At 50.7% G+C, this 17,211-nt stretch overlaps 1 protein-coding gene across 6 annotated transcripts in view; it reads right to left on the bottom strand.

Annotated features, from left to right (window-relative positions):
• Window positions 1-7,467: 7,467 nt before the first annotated feature.
• The window catches only part of LUC7L (LUC7 like), a 42,061-nt gene continuing 32,317 nt past the window's right edge, over window positions 7,468-17,211 (bottom strand). For 3 of the 6 annotated variants that reach the window (XM_030924494.1, XM_010381852.2, XM_010381854.2), the window contains 4 exons: window positions 11,770-11,858; window positions 9,038-9,067; window positions 8,461-8,628; window positions 7,470-7,841 (listed from right to left, as the gene is read on the bottom strand). In XM_030924494.1, coding sequence (XP_030780354.1) covers window positions 7,700-7,841; window positions 8,461-8,628; window positions 9,038-9,067; window positions 11,770-11,858 — 429 coding nt within the window. In that variant the 3' untranslated portion in view covers window positions 7,470-7,699. Of the gene's footprint in view, window positions 7,842-8,423; window positions 8,629-9,037; window positions 9,068-11,769; window positions 11,859-17,211 lie in introns of all 6 variants that reach the window. The other 3 variants (XM_030924495.1, XM_010381853.2, XM_030924493.1) reach the window with 3 other exon arrangements.

Below are 17,211 nucleotides of genomic sequence, written 5' to 3'. Positions count from 1 at the left end.
ATCCCAGCACTCTGGAGGCCAAGGTAACCAAATCATTTGAGGCCAGAAGTTCACGACCAGCCTGGGTAACATGGTGAAACCCCGTGTTTACTAAAAATACAAAAATTAGCTGGGTGTGGTGGTGTGCGCCTGCAATCCCAGCTTCAGGAGGCTGAGGCAGGAGAATGGTTTGAACCCAGAAGGCGGAGGCTGCGGTGAGCAGAGATCACACCACTGCACTCCAGCCTGAGAGACAGAGCAAGACTCCATCTAAAAAAAAGGGGGGAGGGGAGGAGCTGAAGAAAATATTTGCTACACGTGGCAGATAACATCTCTACTACATTTGATCTCCAGGCCAGGCATGGTGGCTCACGCCTGTAATCCCAGCACTTTGGGAGGCAGAGGCAGGAGGATCACCTGAGGTCAGGAGTTTTGAGACCAAGCCTGGCCAACATGGTGAAACCCCGTCTCTACTAAAAATACAAAAATTAGCCGGGCGTGGTGGCGGGCACCTGTAATCCCAGCTATTCAGGAGGCTGAGGCAGGAGAATCACTTAAACCAGGGAGGCGGGAGATTACAGTGAGCTGAAATCGAGTCACTGCACTCCAGCCTAGGCAACAGAGCAAGACTCCGTCTCAAGAAAAAAAAAAAACAACAGATAGATCTCCAAATTATCTTTCTTCTGGCCCTATACTCCCTATCCCTTTCTAGTCCATCAGCCTAACAGAAAAGCCAGAAGACAGGCAACTCAGATGGACCAAAGGCCAACGGACATTTGCAGTGATGTTCAAAGACATGCACCTAGCTGGGCACACGGTGGCCCACACCTGTACTCCCAGCACTTGGAGAGGCTGAGTTGGGAAGACTGCTTCAGCCCAGGAGTTTGAGACCAGCCTGAGCAATATAGGGAGACCTTGTCTCTACAAAAATTTAAAAACTAGCCAGGCGTGGTGGCGTGTGCCTGAGGTCCCAGCTATTCAGGATACTGAGGTGGGAGAATCACTTGAGCAGGGCGAGTAAGGCTGCAGTGAGCTATGATCGTGCCCCTGCACTCCAGCCTGGGTGACACAGTGAGACCCCGTCTCAAAAAAAAAAAAAAAAAAAAAAACCAGGTTACGTCTGTAATCCCAGCAGTTTGGGAGGGTGAGGTGGATGGATCACAAGGTCAGGAGGTCAAGACCATCCTGGACAACAGGGTGAAAGCCTGTCTCTACTAAAAATATAAAAATTCATTGGGCGTGGTGACATGTGCCATAATCTCAGCTACTCGGGAAGCTGAGGCAGGAGAATCACTCGAACTGGGAGATACAGGTTGCAGTGAGCTGAGACCCCGCCACTGCACTCCAGCCTTGTGACAGAACTAGACTCTCTCAAAAAAATAAAAAAATAAAAAATACGATGCACAACCAATATATTCATAAACAGGAGACAGATTAAATTATGGTAGAGTCACAAGGGAATACTGTGGACCCATCACAGAGAATTAGGTCAGTCTGAGCACAGACATGGAGAAATGCCAGGACCTTCATATAACAGATCATGCCACAGTCTATATGTAAAGCATAAATCAATTTTTATATTAACATAACCACAATAAAACTTGAAAATAGATACCAAATATTGGCAGCAGTCTTCCATGGGTGTGGGACTACAGGGATAGAGAAGGCAACTGTCACCACTTGATATAATCCCAGAAAGGGAAAGCAGTTGCGGGTGATTTTTCATTTGTGTCTGTATAGTTTTGAAAACTTTGCAGAAAACCTTACTGTGAATATTTATAGCTAAAATTGTATACACATACATGATTTCCTAGAGGGATGTTTACAGATGTGGAATTTCTGGGGTAAGTGTGCCCACGGCTACGGCTTTTGGGTAATATTGCCAAAATTGCCTTCATTTGTTTCACCAGTGGGGGGCCAGTGCCTGCACCCTTGACTGCTCTTCATGGTTGGGAGCTGACATTTGATTAGTGATGTCTTTTTTTTTTTTTTTTTGAGACGGAGTCTTGCTCTGTCGCCCGGGCTGTAGTGGAGTGCAGTGGCCGGATCTCAGCTCACTGCAAGCTCCGCCTCCCGGGTTTAGGCCATTCTCCTGCCTCAGCCTCCAGAGTAGCAGGGACTACAGGCGCCCACCACCTCGCCCGGCTAGTTTTTTGTATTTTTAGTAGAGACGGGGTTTCACCGTGTTAGCCAGGATGGTCTCGATCTCCTGACCTCGTGATCCGCCCGCCTCGGCCTCCCAAAGTGCTGGGATTACAGGCTTGAGCCACCGCGCCCGGCCAGTGATGTCTTTTTAAAACTTAATCGGCTGGGGCCGGGCACGGTGGCTCACACCTGTAATCCCAACACTTTGGGAGACCAAGGCCGGCGGATCACGAGGTCAGGAGATCAAGACCATCCCGGCTAACACGGTGAAACCCCATCTCTACTAAAAATACAAAAAAATTAGCCGGGCGTGGTGGTGGGCTCCTGTAGTCCCAGCTACTTGGGAGGCTGAGGCAGGAGAATAACTTGAACCAGTGAATCGGAGGTTGGAGTCAGCTGAGATCTCGCCACTGCACTCCAGCCTTGTGACAGAGCGAGACTCCGTCTTAAAAAAAAAAAAAAAGAAAAGAAAACCTGTCCCCTAGCCCACCCATAAGTCCCCCTCTGCTGGGAACCACAAGGTTGGGTCTACGTTCTAGTTTCTCTGTCCTTGGGGTAGCTCGAGTCAGTCTGACCTCAATCATCCTGTGTGCTCCCAGAGCACAGGACCCGCAGCTGCTGCACCTTTGCACACAGGAGCCAGCACTTGGAGCCCAGGAGGCTCAGGGACCCTGGAGAAGCATCAGGCTCTCAGATTCCTGTAACTAGGTGTGGACACCCTCTTGGGCCTGGGATTACATCGGGAGCATCACTGAAGTTGGAAGAGCCAGACTCCATCCTCCCTGGAGATGTGGAGGTTGGAGGGAGCTGGCCCTGGCTCAAGGGCTCAGCCCACTTGGTACAGAACCCACCCAGAGGGGCAGATCTAGGGGAGCAGCTGTGGGCCCTCCACACTGTTGGGGAGACTCATAGGTCCACTCAAGTCCAGGGTAATTTGCACTCTGCCTTTTTTTCTTTTTTCTTTTGAGATGGAGTCTTGCTCTGTCACCCAGGCTGGGGTGCAGTGGTGCGATCTTGGCTCACTGCAACTTCCAGCTCCCGGGTTCAAGCGCATCTCCTGCCTCAGCCTCCCGAGTAGCAGGGATTTACAGGTGCCTGCCACCGCGTCTGGCTAATTTTTTGTATTTTTAGTAGAGATGGGGTTTCACCATGTTGGCCAGGACAGTCTCAACCTTGTGATCCACCTGGCTCAGCCTCCGAAAGTGCTGGGATTGCAGGCGTGAGCCACCGCGCCCCGCCGCATTCTGCCTTTTCAAAGCCACCCCTGCACAGGTGGTGATGAAGGCTGCACAAGGATGTAGATACACTTCAGGCCATTGAACTGTACACTGAAAAAGTGTTACAACAGCACGTTTTATGCACACTTTACTCCATTCTGGCCGGGCGCGGTGGCTCATGCCTATAATCCCAGCACTTTGGGAGGCCGAGGCAGGCGGATCTTGAGGTCAGGAGATTGAGACCATCCTGGTGAACACAGTGAAACCCCATCTCTACTAAAACAAACAAAAATTAGCTGGGTGTGATGGCGGGCACCTGTAGTCCCAGCTACTCGGGAGGCTGAGGCAGAAGAATGGCGTGAACCCGGGAGGCAGAGCTTGCAGTGAGCCAAGTCCATGCCACTGCGCTCCAGCCTGGGTGACAGGGTGAGACTCTGTCTCTTTTAAAAAACAGTAAATGAATAAAAAATAAAAATAAATAAAAGTTCCATCCTGGCCAACACGGCTCTGGCTCCAGGCTGCCACCCCATCCACCAAAGGATGCTACCCCAGATTGGTGTCCTCGGCCTGCTCCAGCACCTGCCTGTCCCATGATGGCTGTATACTGGGGTAGGAAATGGCCTCAGTTCTCGTCCACATCCTCCTCTTCTCCCCTCAGGACTACCCTTAACCTACTCAGGGATTTGGTCAAGGCCTATGTGCTCCCCAAGCCCAAGGTGACCCTGTTCAGGAGGCAAAGGTGGCACCAGGTCAGCCCCTGTCCAGCTAGTTTAGCATTGACAGCACCTACCAAACAGAGCCATTTACCTTAAAAAAAAAAAAAAATCACTACCAGCTGTGGTGACTCACACCTGTAATCCTAGTGCTTTGAGAGGCTGAGGTGAGAAGACTGCTTGAGCCCAGGAGTTCCCAAGAATATCCTGAGTTGCTCAAGCCTGTAATCCCAGCACTTTGGGAGGCCGAGGCGGGTGGATCACGAGGTCAGGAGATCGAGACCCTCCTGGCTAACACGGTGAAACCCCGTCTCTACTAAAAATACAAAAAACTAGCCGGGCGCGGTGGCGGGCGCCTGTAGTCCCAGCTACTTGGAGGCTGAGGCGGGAGAATGGCGGGAACCCAGGAGGCGGAGCTTGCAGTGAGCCGAGATCGCGCCACTGCACTCCAGCCTGGGCGACACAGCGAGACTCCGTCTCAAAAAAAAAAAAAAAAAAAAAAAAAAAAAAAGAATATCCTGAGCAATCCCAGCACTTTCCGAGGCTGAGCCAGGTGGATCACAAGGTTGAGACTGTCCTGGCCAACATGGTGAAACCCCATCTCTACTAAAAATACAAAAAATTAGCCAGATGCGGTCTCTATAGTCAGACCCATCTCTACAAAAAATAAAAAATTAGCCAAGTGTGGTAGTGCACGCCTATGTCCCAGCTACTTGGAGGCTGGGGCAGGAGGAACACTTGAGTGCAGAAGTTCAAGGCTGCAGTGAGCCATGACTGCACCACTGCACTCCAGCATGGGTGACAAAGCAAGATCGTCTCAAAAAAAAAATAAATAATTTTGGCCAGGCACAGAGGCTTATGCCTATGATCCCAGCACTTTGGGAGGCCGATGCGGGTAGATCACGAGGTCAGGAATCTAAGACCAGCCTGGTCAAGATGGTGAAACCGTCTCTACTAAAAATACAAAAATTAGCCAGGCATGGTGGCGGGCCCCTGTATTCCCAGCTAGTCAGGAGGCTGAGGCAGAGGTTGCAGTGAGCCAAGATCGCACCATCCACGCTCCAGCCTGGCAGACAGCAAGACTGCGTTTCAAAAAAAAAATTTTTTTTTTTTTTTTTAAATCACCAAAAGTTCTGGAGAGGCCCCCTTCTCTTCTGTTCTCCTCCAGCCTGGGCTACAGGCCATGGTGGTGCCCTGTGGGTGGAGACAAGGGCCTGTTCCACCTGACACTACAGACTTCTTCATATGGGAGGGATACACTTCCAGACCCATATGCCTCCTAGTAGCCACCTTCAGCGAGATTTACTGGTACTGCTGTGGAAAAGAAGGACTCACTGTATTAGATGAAAAAAGTGAAAACATGGGTCTCCTATAGCGGACTCTGACAGCAGAACCTGGTGTGGGTTATTTGGGAGTAGAGAGAAGGGAGGGAGAAAGAGCTGTCGTGGGTGGTATCAGCAAAACTGCACTGGGGGCACGAAGCTCAGTTTGGTCAGCACCACCTGGCAGGTGTACTAAGAGCCCACCCGACTGTCCCTGCATGGTAGAGAGGAAAGAGCACCTCTCCCCGCACGGTTGGTGGCCCGGACGGCTGCACCAGCATGAGGCTACCAGGGACGGCTGAGGACACTGATGCTGCATCCCAGGAGGACCTGTCTCCTTCAGCTGTGATCAGCAGATACAGGGGACAGGATGTGAGTACTGAAGGCCAGGGGCACAGCACCTTTTCTGTAAACCCCACGCCCTGACCAAAAAAAAAAAAAAAGAAAAAGGCAAAAAACAACTATTTGTCTACACATACAAATGTATGCCTAGATGGAAAAAGATCCAAACGATTCACAGTAGTAATGGCTCTGAGGGTGAGGCTGTCTGCTTAAGCCCCAGGGAAACCCAGGGTGCAAACCAACACTCATCACCCAGGCAGCCACAGCCATGACCACAACGTGGGCTTGGGAACAGGTAGCCCAGACCCAGCCACTCCCTCCCGGAAGACAGGAGGAAAGTTCGCATGCTGAGTAAGGACCCGAGTCCCACGTGCAGGAAAAGGTGCGGGTGAGGAACATCAACACGGGTGATGACTCCCAAGCACAGCATCAATCCCAAGTGACTCCTGCGCAGGGTGGCCCCTTCCACCCTCCTTTCCTTGGAGACAGCTGGCCGGGCAAGACCTGTGTCACAGGCTGGCAGAGCAGCCCACCTACCCATTTGTCCTCCTGGAGGGGATAGCCTAGGGCAGGAGAACCCAGAGCAGGGACACCAGCTACATCATGATACTGGTGGTGAAAAGACCCAAACCACAGCACCTGTGTGTGCCCAATGAGCCAACCAGCTCAAGGGTGGCATCTGTACCTCTGCAGAAACAGAGCGAATGAGGATGACTATGTGTTAACAATGGAACCTCAGCAATTCCCTCCAAAAAATCTCCCACAAAGTGAAAAAGGGAAGCTCCCATCATCTACACATTAGTTAGCAGTTACCCTTTTCAGAAGGGCTTCATTTTGGGTTTTTGTGATGTTTTGAGACACAGGCTCACTGTCGCCCAGGCTGGATGCAATCTCGGCTCACTGCAACCTCCAGCTCCCGGGTTGAAGCGATTCTCCTGTCTCAGCCTCCCAAGTAGCTGTGATTACAGGTGTCCGCCACTATATCCAGCTAATTTTTGTAGTTTGGATAGAGACAGGGTTTCACCATGGGCCAGGCTGGTCTCGAACTCCTGACCTCAAGTGATCTGCCTCCCAAAGTCCTGGGATTACAAGCGTGAGCCACTGCACCCGGCCCTTCATTTTGGTATCTACCTGATGTAAAGCAGGTACATTAGAAAGAACTGAGAGGTGAGTAACATAATCAGCTCACATGGGACATGAGACAAACCACCTTTTTTTTTCTTCTTTTTTTTTTTTTGAGACAGGGTTTTCCTCTGTCACCCAGGCTGGAGTGCAGTGGCAGAATCAAGGTTTGCCTCAGCCTCCTGGGCTCAAAAGATCTTCCTGCCTCAGCCTTCTGAGTAGTAGCTGGGACTACAGGCATGTGTCACCACGCCCAGCCCCATAGGTCTCTGTTTTGTGCTAGTACCTTCAAAAGGGGAAGTGCAGTGTAACTCACCTGAGTCCCAAGTTAAGGCTGTGGTAGCAGCTGACCAGACAAGACAGCTTTTCCTAAATAAATGAAGGCAGAATGGGAGCCCATCCCTCCTCCCCATTGGAGATGGGCAGCTCAGACACTCAGAAGGTTGTGTGGGACGGGGCAAACAGCATGCACACCTGGGTCCCGTCAGTCAGGTGCAGGGAATAGGAAGTACCCTGCCATCTACTGGATGCCAGAAGACAAGACATGGCCCACGAGTAAGTCATGGTTTCTGTGAGGCGATGGTGGCATTGGCACGGGGTCACAGTGAAGAGCCTCTAAGCAGAAGACAGCAGAGACCCCACTGCAGCCTCAGGAGGCAGTCGTCAAGATTTATTTATTCCTACTCAACATGACCCCAGAACACAGGAGCAACTCTGTACAATTCTAGAAACTCACAGCTAGCTCCAAAACAATAGAAATTTTAAACTACAAAAGATGAGTTGTATTCAGCAAATATAAAGGGTAATTTTAGACTGTGTGAACGTTTATCAGACTATTTACAGCACCCGGGAGACGGGTTCAGATCTCGCCGGCCTCCTTCTCTTCTGACCTCCGTGAAGCCATCTTCCCGTTGGAGCTCTCAAGCCTCCAGTCCGGGGGCCCTCGCTCGCTCCGCCCGCTCTCCCAGGACTCCTCTCTGGATGCCCGCTCTCTGGAGAACCTGGGAATGGGAACCAGAGGCTCAGTGGAGGCTGCTGCCCCACTTCTGCTGGCTGCTCAGGTACGACGACGGACCTGCAGACCAGGCCAGGGAAGGCCATGCATCCCCTACACCCGGACACCCCCCAGAGGCCAGCCAGACTTGCCACCACATATGGAGTGTTAAACAGCCATTAAAAAGTGACCTTTGCAAAGATTTTTAATAAGGAGAGCCTTCACTGTAACATAAACAGTGCAAAGGAGAATACAACACTATATGCACAGAACATGACACTACGTAAAAACACAATGGAAAAAAAATATCAAAAACAAAAACCAAAACAGGTAAGCAGGGCCTGGTGAGGACGTAAGTCTCAGGCACTCTGTATGGATGCGACAGTGCACAGGCCCAGGGTGCGGGCTGGTGCACGTACAGCCCCTGCAGCAACACCTGGAGCCGCGTGAGCTCCTCCACAGCCCTCTCGCCTCTTCCCAGACCTGAGTCCCATTCGCGACTCCCCAGCCCTACTCCTGAGTGTGAGCCCAGCCCCATCCCCACCAGACACGGCCTCAGCAGACCCTGGGAACACAGAGAAGGGCTCACTCCTGGTTGCAGCTACCGAAGGAGTCAGAGTAGTTACTTGTATTTCGCACTCCGGTCCCGGGAAGCCCGACGATGTCCCCGGCTGTGGCTCCGGGAACGGCTGCGGTGGCGCCGATGTCTATCTCGGGACCGGGACCGGGACAACTTCCGTCGCTCTCGGGAGGTAGATCTTGACCGCCTCCGACGCCGATCCCGGGAGCGTGACCTGAAAAATCAGAAAGTTCTGAGGCTGAGACTCTACAGGTGCCAACACTACCAGAGCCCCACCCCTCAGCAGATTCTGCTCGCTGCTTTACTGACATTTTCCCCTTTATTCCCACAAATTTGGGTTTAAAATATTTCCATCAGTTCATCTCCAATGGTTAGGACCTTTCCAATGAGGCCTCCTGAAAACATCTGGCCTGGATACTCCTGTCACCCTGCAGGCCCCGACCTTCCCTCTCATTAACAGTGGGAATCCTCCATGGCACCAAGCAACCCCTTGCCCTGTGCCCTTCACAAGCCAGCCCTACCTGCCAGATAACATTTGTAAAGGCATGAACATTAAATGTTAAGAAAAATCTTATGGAAAGAGATATTTGACTGACAACATTTTAATGGACCTGGAAACCTACCTCCTGCGATCTCTGGTTCTTGATCCCGACCTAAAAGGGGGAAAAAAAAGATGAACAAGGCCAGGCATGGTGGCTCACACCTGTCATCCCAGCACTTCGGGGAGGCCGAGGCGGGCGATCACCTGAGGTCACGAGTTGGAAACCAGCCTGGCCAACGTGGTGAAACCCCATCTCTACTGAAAACGCAAAAACTGGCCAAGTGTGGTGGCGGGCGCCTATAATCCCAGCTACTCAGGCAGCTGAGACAGGAGAATCACTTGAACCCAGGAGGCAGCGGTTGCAGTGAGCTGAGATCGCACCACTGCACTCCAGCCTGGGCAACAAGAATAAAACTTTGTCTCAAAAAAAAAAGTGAATGACTTCCCGAAAGCAGCCGTTCCTCACCCTCTCAGGGTTGGGGGAGGGGGAGGGCTCCATGTATCAGAAGGGAGGCACTGCCCCCAAAAGCCTACTGTGTTCGAGCTGCCTGCATGTTCCCAGTTTGAATGGGAAGTGCCACTGCTCCCATCCCCAGAGCCACTCTGTGGCAGCCGCTCTGTGGCACACTCAGTGTCACCTGAGCCTCACAGAGGGGGCCACATCCGAGCATCAGACGCAGCCTTTTAACATTACAAGGGCCATGAAAAGTTTGCACCGACTGTGCTGCACCGAAGTCCTACAAATGACTCTCCAGTCTTTACACCCAAGTCCTATAAATGATTCTCCAGTCTTTACAACAGACTCCAGCACAGAACGTGCAGCCAGCAAGTGGGGCACACTAAAACACCGAAAAGTGAAAGCAAAGCCGTAAGTTCCAGACACAGGCTTCCTGCCAGGTGAGAGTCATCAGCTCATTCTGCCACACAACCAGCGTCTGAAAAAGGCAAGCTATGAGGCCTCATTTTGTGCCCATAAGCCATTAAGGTCAAGCGGCCCCATGTACACCCACAACACGCACGGCCTAAACACGACAGTGCATGTAAAAATGTCCAACTCCATGCAAAAAATGGATTGTGTGTTTTGCTTAATATTTTTTTCTAGACTGTTTCTGTGCAATCAGAATCTCCTGCTGGATGATTAAAATCACAAACAGCTGGGCGCAGTGGCTCACGCCTGTAATCCCAGCACTTTGGGAGGCCAAGGTGGGCGGATCATGAGGTCAAGAGATCGAGACCAGCCTGGTCAACATGGTGAAACCCCGTCTCGACTAAAAATACAAAAATTAGCTGCGCATGATGGTGCAGGCCTGTAGTCCCAGCTACTGGGGAAGCAGAGACAGGAGAATTGCTTGAACCCAGTGGGTGGAGGTTGCAGTGAGCCGAGATCGCACCACTGCACTCCAGCCTGGCAACAGAGAGAGACCCTGTCTCAAAAACAAACAAAAAAAAACAACAACAAACACAATAAACATTCACCCTGAGTTATGCACTGAGGAATTCTTTCAGGAAAAATGGTTTGGGAACCTTCCTGGACAACGAGCTGTGTCCAACAAGATGTGGTTACTTCTGGCTCCTATCTCTTCTTTGAACTCCAATCAGACTCAACAGCCCCACCTCAAGACGGCCTCTCAAGCTGAGTGTGGCCAGAGGCATCTTCTACTTCCCACCTCTTGCCACTGCAATACACCATACCCAGCCTTCCAACCTCACCAAGCAGCAACTCCAGGCCAAAAACCAGGAGACCAGCTTCATTTCCTCCTCTGTACACTTCACACACTACCAGCAAATCCCATCAGTTCTATCCCAGAACTTCCCTGGACTCTTTCCGCCCCTTACCTGGCTTAAACTGCCACGTCCTCCATCTGGATTCTCCTCCCCAGCTCCCCAAGGTCCTGCTGCTTCCACGCCAGCCCAGCACGCTTGCCAAAGGGGAGTAGGCACCACCCCCCTCTGTAAACAGGTGTCCAACAGCCCCATAGCACTCAGTAAATCAACAGCAATGCCCACACACAGCCTTCAACAGCTTGGATCCCTTACCTGACTGCCATGCACACACAGCCCCGGGCTGGGCCGCGTTTTGTTGGACTGAATATGTTGTTTACTTCTTTCTTTTTTTGGGGGGGGGCGGGGACAGAGTCTCGCTCTGTCTCCCAGGCTGGAGTGCAGTGGCGCAATCTCAGCTCACTGCAAGCTCTGCCTCCTGGGTCCACGCCATTCTCCTGCCTCAGCTTCAGGAGTACCTGGGACCACAGGCGCCCAGCACCGCGCCCGGCTAATTTTTTGAAGTATTTAGTAGAAACAGGGTTTCACTGTGTTAGCCAGGATGGTCTCGATCTCCTGACCTCGTGATCCACCTGCCTCGGCCTCCCAAAGTGCTGGGATTACAGGCGTGAGCCACCCTGCCTGGCCTCCTTTTTTTCTTGAGATGGAGTCTCACTCTGTTGGCCAGGCTGGAATGCAGTGGCACGATCTTGCCTCACTGCAACCTCTGCCTCCTGGGTTCAAGTGATTCTCCCACCTCAGCCTCCAAGTAGCTAGGATTACAAGCGCCTGCCAGCACACCCAGCTAATTTCTGTATTTTTAGTACAGACGAAGTTTCACCATGTTGGCCAGGCTGGTCTCGAATGCCTGACCTCAAGTGATCTGCCCACCTCGGCCTCCCAAAGTGATGGGATTACAGGCGTGAGCCACCAGGCCTGGCCTTACTACTTTCCTTAATAATGGCCCTGACTATTCCAAGCAACAGTGGAATGGACAGACAAGGGAATGCCAGAGGCCAGTGCAGCTCATTCACTGCCAGCCCTCAGGCTCACCTCCTGCTCAGACGCTCCTCCCGCTCCCTCTCCTCTCTCCTCCTCAAGCGATCCTGATTTCTCTTCTCCTGCTTTTCAGCGACAGTTTTCTAAATAAATGAAACAAAAAATGAGGGAAGAGCAAGTTACACAAACCAGAGTGTGAATGCTACTTAACAAAGCAGCTTTACATAAGCTCAGTATTGGTAATTTAAAAATTGAAGAGACACTTTAAGGAAATGGGAACACATTTTTTTTTTGAAACGGTGTCTCGCTGTCATCAGGCTGGACCGTAGTAGTGCAATCTCGGCTCACTCCAACTTCCACCTCCCAAGTTCAACCGATTCTTCTGCCTTGGCCTCGCACAGGCGCACGCCACCACGCCCACCTAATTTTTGTATTTTTAGTAGAGATGGGGTTTCACCATGTTTGCCAGGATGGTCTTGACCTCTTGACCTGGTGATCCGCCTGCCTCAGCCTCTCAAAGTGCTGGGATTACAGGCATGAGCCACCAGGCCTGGCCAACACATTCATTTTTAAAACTTCTTAATGAAGAAGGTAACACATGAAAAAATGCTTTATCATTACATTTTTTTTTTTTTCCCTGAGACGGAGTCTCACTCTGCTGCCCAGGCTGAAGTGCAGTGGTGCAATCTTCGCTCACTGCAGCCTCTGCCTCCCGGGTTCAAGCAATTCTTCTGCCTCAGCCTCCTGAGTAGCTGGGATTATAGGCGTGCGCCAGCACAGCTGGCTAATTTTTGTATGTTTAGTACAGACGAAGTTTCACCATGTTGGTCTGGTTGGTCTTGAACCCCTGACTTCGTGATCTGCCTGCCTCGGCCTCCCAAAGTGTTGCAATTACAGGCGTGAGGCACTGCACCTGGCCTCGTTTACATTTTATTTTATTTACTTTTTTTTTTTTTTTTGAGACAGAGTCTCACTCTGTTGCCCAGGCTGGAGTGTAGTGGTGTGATCTTGGCTCACTGCAACCTCCGCCTCCCGGAGGTTGGAGGTTGCCATTCTCCTGCCTCAGCCTCCGGAGTAGCTGGGACTACAGGTGCCTGCCACCACGCCCGGCTAATTTTTTGTATTTTTAGTAGAGACGGGGTTTCACCGTGTTAGCCAGGATGGTATCGATCTCCTGACCTCATGATCCGCCCGCCTTGGCCTCCCAAAGTGCTGGGATTACAGGGATGAACCACCGCGCCCAGCCACTTTTTTTGTGAAACAGGGTCTTGCTCTGTTCAACCAGGCTGGATGGAGTGCAGTGGCACAATCACAGCTCACTAGAACCTCAACTTCCCAGGCTCAAGCCCTCCGCCTCCTGAGTAGCTGGGTCTACAGGAGTGTGCCAGCATGGCGGACTAATCCTTAAACATTTTTTATAGAGACGGGATCTTGCTATGTTGCCCAGGCTGGACTTGAACTCCTCAGCTCAAGCAATGTTCCTGCCTTGGCCTCCCAAAGTGCTGGGGTTACAGGCCTGAGCCACTCAGCCTATCATTAGATTTTAACAATTTGGTAACAAACTGTCTATTCTAAGTGGTGCTATACTTCTAACTCACAGGGAATTGATCACATTGTTTCAAACCAACCCAGATAGCTAGGAGACTCTACAAACTTTATGGTAAAAAAGAACAGACATATCTGATCAAACACATCTTGCTACTGGGAGCAGAACCCCTGCAGCCAAAAAGCAGCCCAACCTCAGGGTGCTGGGTGCTACGCTGGCTTTAGACCAAACTGAGTTAGAGGACAGCAGGCCAGGGGAGGTGGACCACAAATCCTTTGCAACTGGCTTTCAACACACGATGACGTGAATCATCAGGCTTGATTAAGAAAGCAATGTAAGGGGGAGAAGGCTATGAGAAACCTCACCAATGAAAACACCATCAACGCAAGCTGAGTGGAAAAGCACCGGGCACCGTTCTGTGTAACCCCTACTCCCAATATCAACTCTAAGGCATTTAATGCCCCTCATCTGTGCCAAGTGAAGCCCCGAGTGGAAGCAAGTCAGAGCCAGTAAGACAAAGAATCACTAGTCTTCTCCGTCCAGAGAGCCACGATGGCATAAGGATAATCGTCCATACCCAGTGTGGATGAGAACACGCTCCCCACAAGGGCACGACAAGGATGGAAAGCTGGCTGGCTGGCATCTGCAGCTCTAAAGCTCCGCCCATGCTCATCCTGTGTCTGCAGCAGGGCACACATAGATGGACACCTTTAAGGTTATGTTTAAGGACGGCATTAAAGCCAGGTATGGTGGCTCATGCCATTTCAGTACTCTGGGAAGCTGAACTGGGAGGATCATGTGAGGCCAGGAGTTTGAGACCAGCCCGGGAAACATAGTAAGACCTCCTGTCTAAAAAAAAGAAAAATTGGCCGGGCGCGGTGGCTCAAGCCTATAATCCCAGCGCTTTGGGAGGCCGAGACGGGCGGATCACGAGGTCAGAAGATCGAGACCATCCTGGCTAACATGGTGAAACCCCGTCTCTACTAAAAAATACAAAAAACTAGCCGGGTGAGGTGGCGGGCGCCTGTAGTCCCAGCTACTTGGGAGGCTGAGGCAGGAGAATGGCGTAAACCCGGGAGGCGGAGCTTGCAGTGAGCTGAGATCCGGCCACTGCACTCCAGCCCGGGCGACAGAGCGAGACTCCGTCTCAAAAAAAAAAAAAAAAAAAAAAAAAAAAAAAAAGAAAAATTAGCCAGATGTGGTGGTGCATGCCTATAGTCTCAGCTACTCAGAAGACTCAGGATGGAGGATCACTTGAGTCCAGGAGTTCCAGCTTATAGTGACAATAAGCTATCAGCTACCATCACATCACTACACTCCACCCTGGGTGCCAGAGGGAGACCCTGTCTCTGAAAACAAAATAAAAACAACCCTCTTTTGTCTAGGTTGGAGTGTAGTGGCGTGATCACAGTTCACTGCAGCCTGCAGCCTTGAGCTCCAAGGTCCAAACAATCCTCTCGCCTCAGCCTCCTGAGTAGCTGGAACTACAGGCACACACCACCATGCTTGGCTAATTTTTAAATTTTTGGTAGAGACAGTGTCTCCTTATGTTGCCCACGCTGGTCTCAAACTCCTGCATTCAACCAATTCTCCTGCCTTGGCCTCCTAAAGACTAGAATTACAGGCGTGAGCTACCACACCCAGCCTCAAGGATGGCATTTAAAAAAAAAAAAAAACTAAGGATTGGCCAGGTGCAGTGGCTCATGTAATCCCAGCACTTTGGGAGGCCAAGGAAGGTGGATACCTCTGGGAGTACTGTGAGTGAAGCCTCCTCTAATTAGGGCATAGAACGCCTACACTCGTTATCATTAAGAGGAGCACTTCCAAATATTTTGCACTGTTACTTTAATAATTATTTATCAAAATCTATAATACAAGTTATGTTGTTTTGGTTAACTCTTGCTGCAATGATAAAACAAGCTGTCTAGGCCGGGCGCAGTGGCTCAAGCCTGTAATCCCAGCACTTTGGGAGGCCGAGACGGGTGGATCACAAGGTCAGGAGATCGAGACCATCCTGGCTAACACGGTGAAACCCTGTCTCTACTAAAAAATACAAAAAAAAAAAACTAGCCGGGCGAGGTGGCGGGCGCCTGTAGTCCCAGCTACTCGGGAGGCTGAGGCGGGAGACTAGTATAAACCCGGGAGGTGGAGCTTGCAGTGAGCCAAGATCCAGCCACGGCACTCCAGCCTGGGTCTGTCTCAAAAAAAAAAAAAAAAAAACAAGCTGTGTAGAAGGGAAAAACATTTCACAACATTCACATTTCTAACACAGAGATACACATTAAGGAAATATATGACTTGCAGATATTTAAAAAATACTACATTAGGCCAAGCACTGTGGCCCACATCTGTAAACCCAGCACTTTGGGAGGCAGAGGCGAGTGGATTACCTGAGTTCAGGAGTTCGAGATCAGCCTGGGCAACATGGCGAAACCCCATCTCTACTAAAAACACGAAAGTTAGCCAGGGGTGGTGGTGTATGCCTATAGTACCAGCTACTTGAGGGGGTTAGGCAGGAGAATCTCTTGAACCTGGGCGGTGGAGGCTGCAGTGAGCTGAGACTGTAACACTGCACTCCAGCCTGAGTGACAGAGCAAGACGCTGCCTCAAAAACAAACAAAAACTATAGTAAGACAAAATTCTGGGACATGAAATGAAAATATAATTCAAAGGAGAAACGGGAAAGTAACATTTCCAGCGGCTAAGAAACATTTTTTTTTTCTTTAAGACAAAGTCTCACTCTCTTGCCCAGGCTAGAATGCAGTGGCTCGATTTTGGCTCACTGCAACCTCTGCCTCCCAGGTTCAAGTGATTCTCCTGCCTCAGCCTCCCAAGTAGCTGGGAATACACATGTGTACTACCACGACCAGCTAATTTTTGTGTTTTCAGTAGAGACAGGGTTTTGCCATGTTGGCCATGCTGGCCTCAAACTCCTGACTTAAGTGATCCGCCCTCCTTAGCCTCCCAAAGTGCTGGGATTACAGGTGTGAGCCATTGCACCTGGCCAAGAGCAAACTTTTAATGGTGTGGTAAATGCATACTAAATTGTGATTTATAATTCTATTGGATACATAGATACTTTTACTTTTTTTTCTTATAGACAGAGTCTTTCTCTGTCGCCCAGGCTGGAGTGCAGTGACGCAATCTTGGCTCACTGCAAGCTCCACCTCCCGGGTTCACACCATTCCCCAGTCTCAGCCTCCTGAGTAGCTGGGGCTACAGGCGCCCACCACCACGCCCGGCTGATTTTTGTCTTTTTAGTAGAGATGCGGTTTCACCTTGTTAGCCAGGATAGTCTCAATCTCCTGACCTCGTGATCCACCCGCCTCGGCCTCCCAAACCTGGGATTACAGGTGTGAGACACAGCACCCGGCCTACACCTGGCTAATTTTTTTTATTTTTAGTAGAGACAGGGTTTCTCCTTGTTAGCCAGGATGGTCTCAATCTCCTGACCTCATGATCCGCCCGCCTCAGCCTCCCAAAGTGCTAGGATTACAGGCTGAGCCACTGCGTCCAGACTTTTTTTTTTTTTTTGAGACAGAGTCTTGTTCTGTCTCCCAGGCTGGAGTGCAGTGGTGCGATCCCAGCTCACTGCTACCTCCAACTCCCAGGTCAAGTGATTCTCCTGCCTCAGCCTCCCGTGTAGCTGAGATTTCAGGCACCCGCTACCACGCCCAGGTAATTTTTGTATTTTTAGTAGAGACGGGGGTTCACTATGTTGGCCAAGCTGGTCTTGAACTCCTGACCTCATGATCCACCGGCCTCGGCCTCCCAAAGTGCTGGGATTACAGGCATGAGCCACCGCGCCCAGCCTTATTTTTATGTCTTTTATACCTATAAACTTATAAAGAAAAATTACAACTTAAAAATGTGACAGAGTACATTGCTTTTCAAAATTCTCTCGGGAACACGGAAGCAAAATGTTTCAAGATCAGTGGCTGAGAAAAGCC

The sequence above is a fragment of the Rhinopithecus roxellana genome, chromosome 20 (assembly GCF_007565055.1).
Source record: "Rhinopithecus roxellana isolate Shanxi Qingling chromosome 20, ASM756505v1, whole genome shotgun sequence".
Classification (NCBI taxonomy): Eukaryota; Metazoa; Chordata; class Mammalia; order Primates; family Cercopithecidae; genus Rhinopithecus; species Rhinopithecus roxellana.
Note: the sequence above shows the minus strand (reverse complement) of the source record. Positions and strands in the feature narration are given on the sequence as shown.